The 13116-nt window shown below is 39.5% G+C and overlaps 1 protein-coding gene across 1 annotated transcript; it reads left to right on the top strand.

The window, feature by feature from the left end:
• LOC107607183 lies at nucleotides 332-1519 on the top strand. Its single transcript, XM_016309160.1, has 2 exons — nucleotides 332-977; nucleotides 1104-1519. The coding sequence occupies exons 1-2, from the start codon at nucleotides 332-334 to the stop codon at nucleotides 1517-1519; spliced, it is 1062 nt and encodes a 353-aa protein (XP_016164646.1).

The raw sequence follows: 13116 nt of genomic DNA, 5'->3' as shown, positions 1-13116 counted from the left end.
GCAACAGCGTGAAGCGGGGAGGAGTCTAAGAAAAGAAATTGAACGACAAAAAGAGCTTAAAGAAAAACTCTCGAAGCTGGAGTCCCATATCTGAAACAAGGATTCTCGCGCAGATCGGGAGGATACCCCATTAGGGGAAGAAGACCCGTTCACGGAGGATATCATGAGGGCTAAAGTTTTCCGGAACTTCAAAAGCCCTGATATGAACCTGTATGACGGGACAACTGACCCAAAGCATCACCTCAGTAACTTCAAAAGTTGGATGTAATTGGCCGACGCATCGGATGCTACTCGCTGCAAGGCCTTCCCGACAACCTTAACGAAGGTGGCCATGAAGTGGTTTGATAGCCTTCCCCCTAGGTCAGTCACCAGCTTTGACGATCTCTCGCATAAGTTTCTTACGCGATTTTCAATTCAGAAAGATAAGGTTAAGCATTCCCCTAGTCTACTCAGAGTAAAACAGGAGGTCGGAGAGCCCCTGAGAGACTACATGGAAAGGTTCAACAAAGCATGCTTGGAGATCCAAGACCTGCCTACTAAGGCAATAATAATGGAACTTGTCAATGGACTCCAAGAAGGACCCTTCTCTCAGTCCATCTCAAAGAGACACCCGACTTCTTTGAGCGATGTACAAGAACGAGCCGAAAAGTACATTAATATGGAGAAAAACGCTAGGTTACGAGAACCAAGTTGGCGACACCCCCACCAGCCAATGGAAAAGGAGAGGGAGCCCAAGAGAAAGGAAGAAGTTGGACTTGAGAAGCTTAGAAGATATCACACTTATACTCCTCTACGAGTTTTCCTAGTGGATGTCTACAAGATAATCTGTCATACTGAAAAGCTTCCTCCCCCACATCCTATTAAGAACAAAAATGGTGGAAGCCGTAATGAATACTGTGAATATCACAAACTGTATGAGCACCCCACAAATGATTGCTACGATCTTAAAAATGAGATAGAAAAGTTGGCCAGAGAAGGTCGGTTAGAAAGATATCTCGTGGAAAGGTAGAACAATCATGGGAAAAGAAAGAGAGATGACGAAGGCCACGAACGAAGAGGCCCGCCTCCGCAAACTCCAGAACGACATATTCATATGATATCAGGAGGGTTTGCTGGAGGGGGGTTGACCAAATCGTCTCGAAAAAGACATCTGAAAGAAGTCTATCAAGTTGGGAGCGATGGACCCGACCTCCCAACCATCTCTTTCACCAGAGAGGATGGACAGGGAATCATGCCCGGGCATGATGACCCCGTGGTAATTACAATGATCCTTACCAATGCTCACTTCCACATAACTATAGTGGATCAAGGGAGCTCAGTCGACATATTGTTCAAACCGACATTTGACAAGCTAGGGCTAGATGAGAAAGAACTAAAAGCCTACTCAGATGCACTCTTTGGGTTAGGAGATGCTCCAATCACGCCACTAGGCTTCATCTCCCTGCACACAACCTTTGGAAAGAGGTTAAAGTCTAAGACTTTAAGCATCGCCTTCATTGTCGTCGACGTGGCCTCCTGATGAATCCATATTTCATGGTATTTATTTGCTCTAATTAGGTGGATTTCATCAACTTTTCTTGCACTTATTCATTGAAATAGCATGCTTTTGTGAATTCTTTCCTAATTGTGTTTAATTGTGAAAAAACATGCTTTTCATACTTAAATTGCCAATTTTAATTCACTTTTCTCCCATTCGATGCCTTGATATGTTTGTTTGAGTGATTTAAGGTTTTGAAGGCAAGAATGGCTTAAGAAAGTGGAAGGAAAGCATACAAAGTGGAAGAATTCAAGAAATGAAGGATTTGTAAAGTTGTCCATTCTGACCTCTTGGTACTAAATTGATCATAACTTGAGCTACAGAGGTCCAAATGAGGCGGTTCTAGCGGAATTGGAAAGCTAATGTCTGGGGCTTCAAAATGATATATAATTTGCTATGGTGGACATAAGTCTAAGTGTGCGTACGCACAGGTACTTGTGCGTACGCGCAAGTCAGGATTCAGCATGTGTGCGGACGCACACATCTGTGCGTTCGCACAGGTCCCTGCACATGACCTCATTAATTGCAACTCGCTGGCAGCGATTTTTGGGCCCCCAAAACCTAATCCAACTCATTTCTGAAGTTATTTCAAGCTAAATTGAAGAAGGATGAAGGGGGGAGCACTTAGTTTTAGATTTTTACATGTTTTTGTTTAGTTTTTCTAGAGAGAGAAGCTCCCCCTTCTCTTTAATATTAGGGTTTTTAGCTTACTTTCTCTTTGATTTCAGCATTTAATTCTTGTTTTAATGTAGTTTCATTTATGTTTCTATGCTTTCTTGTCTTTATCTTCTTCATTTCTTTTGTTAATTTCTCTTTTATGTCATTTTTCATGTTATGAACACTTTTGTTATTTTCATTTACATTTAATGCAATTTATGTTTTATGCTTATTTATTGCTTCCTTTAGTTGTTGTTATCATTTTCTTGCTTTTGGTAGTTTGAATTTATTTTTAATGTAATTTAATATTATTTTATTTTTATGCACACCAAGTGTTTGATAAAATGCTTGGCTTAGTCTTTACTTAGTTTTTCTCCACTCTTGGCTTGGAATTGATGACTTTGGTGATCCTTAAGTTATTGATGTCCATTTTTGTTTGATATATTAGAGTAGTTAGTTGATTTGGTCTCCATTGACTCTATGTGACCCTTAGTGTTGACATAGGACTTATGGATTGAAATCAACTATGCCTATTTGACTTATCCTCAATGTTAGGGTTGACTAAGTAGGATTAACTCTTCATAATCATCATGTGTTTGTGGTCAATGTCTAGGATAGGTAGCCTTAGCTCTCAATTACTTGCCAAGAGATTTCTTGCATTTGAAGTTTCCTTTCCTTGCATTTTATTTGCTTTGAATTTTATTTCTTGCATGTTTAGTTTTCACACTCTTGGTTGAGAAATTGGGTGTTTAGGTGGAATTGAGTTGTGGTTGTCCATTCCGCATTGTGTGAGGATTGTTACTTGGTTTGGTTTTCCTTGACTCTAAGTGACCCACTAGTGTTGACTTAGGACTTAGGGATTGGGATCAATTATGCCCTTTTGACTAATCCTCAATGTTAGGATTGACTAATTGGGATTAATTCACACGCAATCACCATGTTTGTGGTCCATGACTATGATAGGAATCCTTAATTCCCCAATTCTCACCAAGAGCTCTTTTTACTTGCTTTCCTTTAATTTCTTGCATGATCATCTACTTTCTTGCTTTTTAATTTTCTTGCCTCTTGCCTCTTTCATCCAATCCCCATTTTCCCATAGCCAATAATTGTACACTTAATTGCAACTCCTAGGGAAGACGACCCAGGATTTAAAACTCCCGGTTATTGTGTTTTGTGACATCTTTGGAATTTACATTTGATTTAAGCATTACTTGTTGGCTTGGAACTATACTTACAACGCCAATCATATTTTTGAGATAAAATTCCTAGCCAACGGTTTTGTTCATTATAACCTCCGCCTATAACGCCCTGATAGGCAAAACAATCCTAAATCAGCTGGGAGTGGTTGTCTCAACCCCTCATCTTTGTATGAAGTTCCCAACACCAGAGGGGATTGGTACTATCAAGGGATATCAGAATCTGGCAAGGAAATGTTATAATGAAAGCCTGAACCTAAGGGGTAAAGGAAAGGAAGTCAACACAATTGAACTCGGAGGGGTCCGAGTAAGGGAAGAGTTACGACCACAGCCTGGAGGAAAGACAGAAAAAGTTTAGATTGGCCAAGAGGTTGAAAAAACCACCACGTAGGAGCTAACCTAGAAAAAGATCTCAAGCAGGAACTGGTAAAGCTCCTTCAACAAAACTCTGACCTCTTCGCCTGGAAAGTCTCTGACATGCCTGGGATAGATTCTGAGCTCATGTCACACAGACTGGCTGTCTACCCGGGATCTCGACCTGTTCAAGAAAGGAGACGAAAGCTCGGACCCGAACGAGCTCAAGTAGTCGAAGAACAAGTACAAGCCTTGCTAGAGGCAGGGTTTATCAGAGAATTCAAGTACCCGGCCTGGCTGGTGAATGTAGTACTGGTTAAAAAGCAGAATGGAAAGTGGAGGATGTGCGTTGATTATACCAACCTCAACAAAGCGTGCCTAAAGGACCCATATCCTCTACCCAACATCGACGTTCTTGTAGATTCCAGTTCGGGGTATTAATACTTGTCATTCACGGATGCCTACTTGGGATATAACCAAATCCCGATGCACAAGTCAGATCAGGAGAAGACATCCTTCATCATGCCCAAAGCGAACTATTGCTACGTGGTCATGGCATTTGGATTAAAAAATGCCATGGCCACATATCAAAGGCTGATGAATAAGGTGTTATACCCTACCTTGGAAACTTAATGGAGGTATATGTGGACGACATGTTGGTAAAGACCAAGGATGAGGCTGGCCTCCTGTCCGATCTCTCACAAGTCTTCGACACTATAAGAGCGCACGTGATGAGGTCCACCAAGTGCACTTTTGTAGTGGAAGCTGGAAAATTTCTAGGATTCATGCTAACACAAAGGGGAATTGAAGCTAACCCCGATAAGTGCAGAGCAACCCCGATAAGTCCAGCAACTGAATGGCCGGCTTGCAGCCTTATCTAGATTCTTGGCAAGATCAGCATTAAGATCATTACCGCTTTTCTCGCTCCTTAGAAAAGATGTCAATTTGAATGGGCCCCTGAATGCGAAGAGGCTTTTCAGGAGTTCAAAAAGTTTCTGAATCAACCTCCCGTCCTTACTAGGCCAAAAGCAGGGGAAGAACTCGTATTGTATCTAGCTATTGCCAAGAAGGCTGTGGCGTCAGCATTAATACGAGAAGATGAGGTCGGGCAGCATCCCATCTACTTCACTAGCAAGGTATTACACGGCCCCGAGTTAAGGTACCATAAACTTGAAAAGTTCGCATATGCCTTAATCATAACTTCAAGAAGGCTCTGGCCTTACTTTCAGGCCCATACCATTAGAGCTCGAACGAACCAACCTATGAAGCAAATCCTTCAAAAAACGGATATTACGGGCAGAATGGTTTAATGGGTCATAGATCTATCCGAGTTCGACTTGAAATATGAAACTCAAACAGCAATCAAAGTTCAGTGCCTCATCGACTTCATAGCAGAATATGCAGGCGACCAAGAGGAAGCCTCCAAAGCCTGGGAGATATATGTGGACGGGTCCTCCAATAAAGTTAGGAGCGGAGCTGGTATAATACTGGTCAACCAAGAGGGAACCCAAATAGAAGTATCCTTGAAATTCGAGTTCCCTGCCTCCAATAACCAGGCTGAATATGAAGCTCTGATCGCAGGACTAAAACTTGCCAAAGAGGTCGGTGCTACCAAGGTGATAATCTTCAGCAACTCTCAAGTAGTAACTTCCCAAATTAATGGAGAGTACCAGGCAAAAGATCCCAATATGAAAAGATACTTGGAAAAAACACTTGAACATCTCAGGCAGTTCCTTCAAACTGAAGTTAGACATATAACAAGGGAGCTCAACAACAGAGTCAATGCTCTTTCTAAGCTAGCAAGTACCAAGCCAGGGGAAAATAATAGAAGTCTGATACAAGAAACTCTCCAGAAGCCCTCAGTCACAAAGACGGATAGCAAGCCAGACGTCTTGTCTGTCTCTGGCTTAGACCTCCGATGGATAACTCCCCTAGTCGAATATCTGAAATTTGACTGATGAGTGAATTCTTTGATGGTATAGAATTTTACAAATGAATTCTCGTTGCAAGTATAGTTCTACACCAACAAACAATCCTCCCAATCAAAAATTTGGTTTGTCACAAGTACAAACCCCAATAAAAATTAACCGAAGTATTTAAACCTCGGGTCGTCTCACAAGGAATTACAATGAAGTGTTTAATTATTGGCTATGAAGATGCAAGGGGGTTTGATTTGGTAATTAGCAAGAAAATAAATGACAAGGATGTAAAATAACAAGAACTAATAAAATAAGGGAAAAGAACTCTTGGCTAGACATAGATAAATTGAGATAACCATCCTTGTCTACAAACCATACATTGATAATTATGAGGGGCCAACTTATTAAGTCTACCTCCAAAAGCTTTAAGTACGTAATATCTACTCCTAAGCTTGAAGTACTTCAAATAGGCTTGATCACATCAACCCATAAGTCTCAACCTATCTACTAATTAGATTAGTAGTGGGTTAGTATCAATTGGTATCAAATTGATCACCAAGGGTTCTCAAATCACCAATTCAATGTGACCCAATGACTCAAGGTCACTTAATTCCCTTAGCCTAAGCTAAGAGTAAAGAAAACTACTTAAAAACTAGAGTAAACATTTTATCAAACACCTAGAGTACAATAAAAGTAAACATCACAAAATGCTAGAATTAATGAAACCCATAACTAACATAAGTAAGAAATCAACAATAGTAATGAAGATAAACATAAAAGAAACATGGAAACATAAAATTGTATTAGAAGAAATTAAGATTCAACCATGGTTCATCAACATAAAAGAGAGCAAAATAAGAAATGACAAGTAAAACTAGAAGAGCAAAGTTGTAATAACAAGAAATTAAAAGGGAATACTAAATCAAAACAAGAATTGAAAATTGGATTTAAGAAAATTAAACCTAAACTACCCTAAATTCTAGAGAGAAGGGAGAGCTTCTCTCTCTAGAATTCTAACCTAAAACATGATGAAAACTCCAACTATGACTACTTGGTTCATTCCCCCCTCAATCCTTGGGTTCAATAGTATCAGAAATGAGTTGGATTGGGCCCAAAATGAGCTAGAAATCGCTGGCCACGATTTGCTAAAATGGACCCATGCTGATCCACCGACGCGTGCGCGTGATGCAAAATGGGGATTGGACCTACTTGGACCATTTTCAAAATGGGGATTGGACCTACTCCATGGCCATTTGCAAAATGGGGATTGGACCTACTCGGACCATTTTCCCAAGCACCAGGTCAGGTCAAATACCTGATTGTAGGAGTGGATTACTTCACCAAGTGGATAGAAGCAGAGCCACTGGCCACTATAATAGCACAAAGAAGTTGTAAGTCCCTCTACAAGAACATAATCACCCATTTTGGGATTCCCCACTCTATGAACACAGATAATGGCACCCAATTAACAGATTCCACATTCAGAAGCTTGGTATCTAGCATGAAGATAAAACACCAATTCAAATCAGTAGAGCATCCTCAGGCCAATAGTAAAGCTGAAGCTGCCAATAAGGTCATATTGGCGGGGTTAAAAAAGAGGTTACAGGATGTGAAGGTTGTGGTAGGCTTAGAGAAGGGGGGTTGAATCTATGCCTTCCTTTTTGTTGCTGTTGTTACCCTTTTAAAACAGATTTGCAATTCTGATTCTATTTTAACTTAGCAGCGGAAATTTATGAGACAATTTATTTTTGTCTCATGAATATCAAAAAACAGAACACAGCAGAGAAGAGAAAAGCTAACACTAGCATGTATCCTGGTTCGGTTGCCTTGTGCTATGCAACCTACATCCAGTCTCCTCCACAACTGTGGAAGAATTTCACTATAGTTAACAGTATTACATACACCAATAACTCAGGATTGACCCAATCCTTTCACACTCAAGTTCTAACCTAACTTGACATTGGCTATGCTAATACCTAACTATTCACTCTTAGTGCTAACCCAACTAAAAAAGGGATACCTCACAGGTACAAGATACAAGACATAAACGCACCTAAAGAAATCTGAAAATAACTCTAGGCTTTTCTCTCAAGTGTTTCACTCAGCCTTTTTCCATTCATGGCTTTTACTTGAGTTTTCTCACAATGCCTTTTCTCACTAGAAATTACAGAATGATAAACATTGAAAAGAACATTACAATCAGTAAAACATGAAGGAGATTGACTTCATCAACAGCCTCTATGCTATGCGAAAAACCAGATTAGCAAGCCTATGATTTAGTTCTTCATACTGGCGGAATGCACCTTTGATTAGGTTACACTGTCTAGTTAGTTGAACTTCTTCCAAGAGCTCTCTCAGAACAAAACCTCTATTCACTGGTTTTCTCTCCTTGCTTTCTGAATGAATAGCAAGCTTCTTTTATCTCCTTGCATGTTGCTTGGTTCTTCTTCCAAGGTCAACACCTTGAGCCTTGAGCTTCACCAACCCACAAGCTTACTTTTTCTTCTCAAGCATCAAAGTAGAACCTTTGTTTCTAACTTTTCCAACTTGACCGAAAGCCATGTAGGAGTAACCGAGATTGTCTTCCAATGGTCAACCAAATCTGAACCATAGAGATGCAACTTGGTCCCCAAGTATCTCTTGTGACCGTGGATTTGTAGCAGTGAAGAACAGAGATCAACTTTCCCTTGAATGCCATTTTCGGATAGTGCAGAGAGTTGGGAAGAAGGGATGAAGATCTGATGCATGCAAGATGAGATGGATTACCTTTAACCTAAGCTTGATTTGGATTAGATTTTCTGCTTTAGCTTCTGTGCTTCAAGCTTAGATTTTCTCTTTCTTGCTTCTTTGGTTACTGGCTTATGGAGGAAGCTTTTTCTCTCTTTCTCTTTCTTACTTTTCTGAAGTCTTGATGTGACTTGATTAGAGAAGAGAAGAACGTTGCTTTGGTTGGAGCAAGATGGTGGGAAATTGAAAAACAATTGAGCTTGGATCGGGTTCTTCTCTCTTTAGCCCGTGGTGTCTTGCTATGCTTCTTTGATGAGTTTGTTTGAGATGAGTGACTTGGGCTTATCTTTATTCACTCTTATCAATCAGCCCATTAGCCTTATTTTGTTATTCATTCAACTTGGGCTGCCTAAATTGAATTATGGCCTGCAACACAACATAAATAATTAGCAATGTATACTTATTAATTAAGCAACTCTAATTATTTATTTTGCCAAAAATAATGTTTGTCATCACTAATTAATTTAGTTAATTTCTTAACTCAACAATCTCCCCCTTGATGACAAACATGATTTAAGCAATAATAAAAAAGGAAATGAGTTTGAGTCAGGTTTAGAAAACTCCCTTTGATTTTTGTCATTTGCTTTTATGTTGCTCCCCCTTTCCTTTTCAAGGTTAGCTCCCCCTGAATTTATGCTCTTCTCTTCTTTCCTGGTTACATATACTTATATGGAACTAAACAGATGCTATGTACCAACCAAAAGTATAGCAAACAGTGATAGTTTAAATGTCCAAAATGGAGCTTTAATACATCAGGGTCAAAATCAGATAGCAATATATCATAATCAGCCCAACATCAAGCTATTACCATCAGCAAACAGATTCAACATGTGAAAATAAGTATTAATGCAACAAAGATTATTCAACATGCAAACTCAAGTATGGATGCATCAAAAATCCCAAAAAAATACTAGGGTCCTATTGCTATTGCTATTACTCCCCCTTTTGTCATCAAGGGCGGATAATAAACAAGATCAACAAAAACAAAGTCTTGCATCCTGCAGAAAAGAGTTAGAGCACAGTTCAAAGTGCTAACTAAACTACCAAAGGTGCAGTAATATCCAGAGTTATTACAGTCATCCAAAATAAAACAGTATAAAAGTACTAAAGAAGCAGAATTCATGAGACAAAAAGAGAGCAGCAACAACAGTTTTTATGAGACAAATCCTAGGCATCAGAACCATTCCCCTCCGAAGCAGCTTCCTCTTCAACATCAGTGGCAACGTCTTCATCATTTTAAAGGTTATCGATGAAGGTCATGAGCACAGCCACCCTATCCCTCGATTTCTTCAAGAAGTTCTCATGCTTGCTAGCCAGCTTCCTTTTCTCTTTGCTCAATTCAATCAAGTGATTCGACTGGGATACAAACTCTTGAGCAACATCCCTGACCATATTCAGCAGAGTGGATTTCTTCCCAGTGGAGATGGAAGTGCCCTCAGTGGAAGGAGCAGTAGAATCATCTGGAATGAACTCTTCATCATCATCATCTAGAACCACTCTCTCAGATCGAGTTGGTCCTTTTTGCTGTTTCACTGAACCACCTCCCTTTAGATATGAATGTCTATTTTCATATTTCTCATTGGTCAAGTCAACACCAAAATACTCAAAAATGCAAGTTAGAAACATACCATAAGGAAGAGCTTTGTCCTTTTCACTTCTAACAGAGTCAAACATGTATCTAACCATCAAATATGCAAATGAAATTTCAGTTTTGGTGAGAAGGGCATATAAAACAAGAGTATCAGTGTAGGAAACCCTTTGATATGAGCCGCTTTGAGGCAAAATAATATGATTGACTATTCGGTGCAGTTGAGCACGCTCATATCCTAGGGCTTTGTGAGTGGGTGTAATGCCATCTATCAAGGAGATATGTTCACAAATACTAGCCAGGGCATCATTGTAAGAAACACCAACTCCTTCATCCCACTTAACTGACGTGTAGGCACAGGGCCCAACATCAGTATACTTCAAAGCATCACTGATGGTCTCATTGTTTAAAACGATATCTCGGCCCTTGACATACGAATGAGCAGTGCCTTCATGATAAGTCATGTTTGCATAAAACTCTTTGACCAACAAGGGATAAACATGTTTTTTGATGTCAAAAAGGTGATTCCAGTCCAGAAAAATCAAGTTATCAACAAAAGGAAAACCTTTTCTTTTCAAAGATGGCAAATCAGCGAGAAAAGAGGGACATAGGGTACGATACTGGATAACCTTCTCATAAAAATCATTGTTCATGGTAGATTTGAATCTATAAGGGTTATAGTTCGAATGAGAAGTCAAAAAATGAGCTTTGTGATCAAAAGGTCCTATGTCTGATTCTTTAACATTCTGGAGAGGGACTCGAGTGTTACCTTGTTGAGAGCGCAATGGAACAGACCTGGATTTGGGTTGTGTTGGTTCGGGTATAGGTTCCTCAGTCGCCTGACGTTTGCCTTTGGAGGAGCCAGGCTTTGCTGAACTTGGTTTTGAGGAGCCAGGCTTGGAAGGTGTGGCCTTTGGTGGTGGCGTCGGCTTGGCAGAGGAAGGAAACCTTGGAGTGTTTTTGGTCCGAGCCATGGGGTCACAGCGAGGAGGAGAGGTAGGAGGAGAAGGAGAAGGGGGTAAAGGTGCGGTCTTGAGAACGAGTGGAAGGCTTTGTGGGTAGCTTGTAAATCTTTTCACGAGGAGGCCTTTTAGGAATGGTTTTCTTCCTCATTTGGTTAGTTTCAGTCTTTTGAGGGAAGAGAAGCAGTAAAGTGAGTGGAAAGAAACCGAAGAGTGTGTGGAGAAGTTATGGAGGGAAGAGAGGGAGTGTTGGTAACCGTACCCAAAAAGTGGATTTCCAAAACCATGCAACTGTATCACCATTTGAAAAGACTTGAAAAGACATGATCTCATTCAAGAAAGATTTTATTTGATTTTAAAAAATAAAAGGGAAGTTAATTTTAAAATTTGAGAAAAACAACAAAATTAACCTGAAACACCTTTTTGGGCCAAAATTAAATTCTCTTGAAAACCTTTTGGGCCACAAAACATTTATTGAAAACCTTTCATGAAACACACAAGTCATCAAAAACTAACAAACAAGATTGTGACATTCATATTTGGGCCTTGAGGTGATATGAAATTAATGAAACACATTTGGACCACTCTTGATCTGAATATTGAGGTTGGCCCAGATTGAGATTCATTTGAAACAAGCCCAGAACACGTTGACTTGATGAAAATGTTCATCATCTGCCCAGAATTGTCTCATGCCTGTTTATGAGACAAAAAGCTCCAGCAAATATATCAGCATTTTTCAAACAAGGAATCATAACTCAAAATTCCTAGGCAAGTCCTAAGCATGCAGAATCTATCCTCAGCTAATGGTTTTGTAAAAATATCTGCTAATTGCTCCTCTAATTTGACAAATTGAATACTAATATCCCCTTTTTGGACATGTTCTCTTATTGAGTGAAATTTCACTTCAATATGTTTAGTCCTAGAGTGCAAAACTGGATTTTTAGAAATATTAATGGCACTCATATTATCACACAGCAGGGGAATATTTTTAGCATTTAATTTGTAATCAGCAAGCTGCGTTTTTAACCATAAAAGCTGAGAACAACAAGAGGAAGCAGCTATATACTCAGCCTCTGCAGTGGAAAGGGCCACTGTTGGTTGCTTCTTACTTGACCATACATTTAAGGACTTCCCAAGGAAGCAACATAAACCAGAAGTGCTCCTTCTATCAACTCTATCACCAGCAAAATCTGCATCACAATAACCAACTGCAGAAAAATCATCAATCTTAGGATACCAAAGACCAAAATTTGATGTGCCATGAACATATCTAATGATCCTTTTAACTGCAGAAAGATGTGACTCTTTAGGTTTGGATTGGAACCTAGAACACAATCCAACACTTTGCACAATGTCGGGTCTAGAGGAAGTTAAGTACATAAGGGAACCAATCATTCCTCTATACCTAGTCTCATCAACATCTTTCTCAGTTTCTCCCTTATCTAATTTTGAATTAGGGTGCATGGGAGTTCCCATGGGTTTGGCATTTTCAAGACCAAATTTCTTAACTAATTCCTTGGCATACTTTTCTTGATGAATGAAAATACCATTTTCAGTTTGTTTAATTTGCAGCCCAAGGAAAAAATTAAGTTCACCCATCATACTCATGTCAAATTCACTTGTCATGAGTTTTCCAAATTCAGAACAAATGGATTCATTTGCTGATCCAAAAATAATGTCATCAACATATATTTGGACTAGAATAAAAGAGTCATTAGAGTTCTTGATGAATAGAGTTGTGTCAGTGGTGCCTCTTTGAAAATCATTTTTCAAAAGAAAAGAGCTAAGTCTCTCATACCAAGCTCTAGGAGCTTGTCTTAAACCATAGAGAGCTTTAGATAGTTTGAAAACATGATCAAAATGCTCTTTATTTTCAAAACTAGGAGGCTGCTCCACATACACTTCTCTATCTATTACTCCATTCAAAAATGCACATTTCACATCCATTTGGTATAATTTAAAACCACAAAATGCAGCATAAGCTAAGAGAAGTCTTATGGCTTCCATTCAAGCAACAGGGGCAAAGGATTCATCAAAGTCTATTCCTTCTTCTTGGTCATATCCTTGAGCCACTAGCCTTGCCTTGTTTCTTGCAATGCTACCATCTTCTCCCAAC

Source organism: Arachis ipaensis, chromosome B07 (genome assembly GCF_000816755.2).
Source record: "Arachis ipaensis cultivar K30076 chromosome B07, Araip1.1, whole genome shotgun sequence".
Taxonomy (NCBI): Eukaryota; Viridiplantae; Streptophyta; class Magnoliopsida; order Fabales; family Fabaceae; genus Arachis; species Arachis ipaensis.
Note: the sequence above shows the minus strand (reverse complement) of the source record. Positions and strands in the feature narration are given on the sequence as shown.

Bases quoted from the DNA above. Each gene is read 5' to 3' on its own strand.
- LOC107607183 (XM_016309160.1), top strand. From the start codon at position 332: ATGAAGTGGTTTGATAGCCTTCCCCCTAGGTCAGTCACCAGCTTTGAC. The intron at 978-1,103 runs GTCGGTTAGAAA...ATATGATATCAG, and splicing joins AGAAAAGTTGGCCAGAGAAG to GAGGGTTTGCTGGAGGGGGG.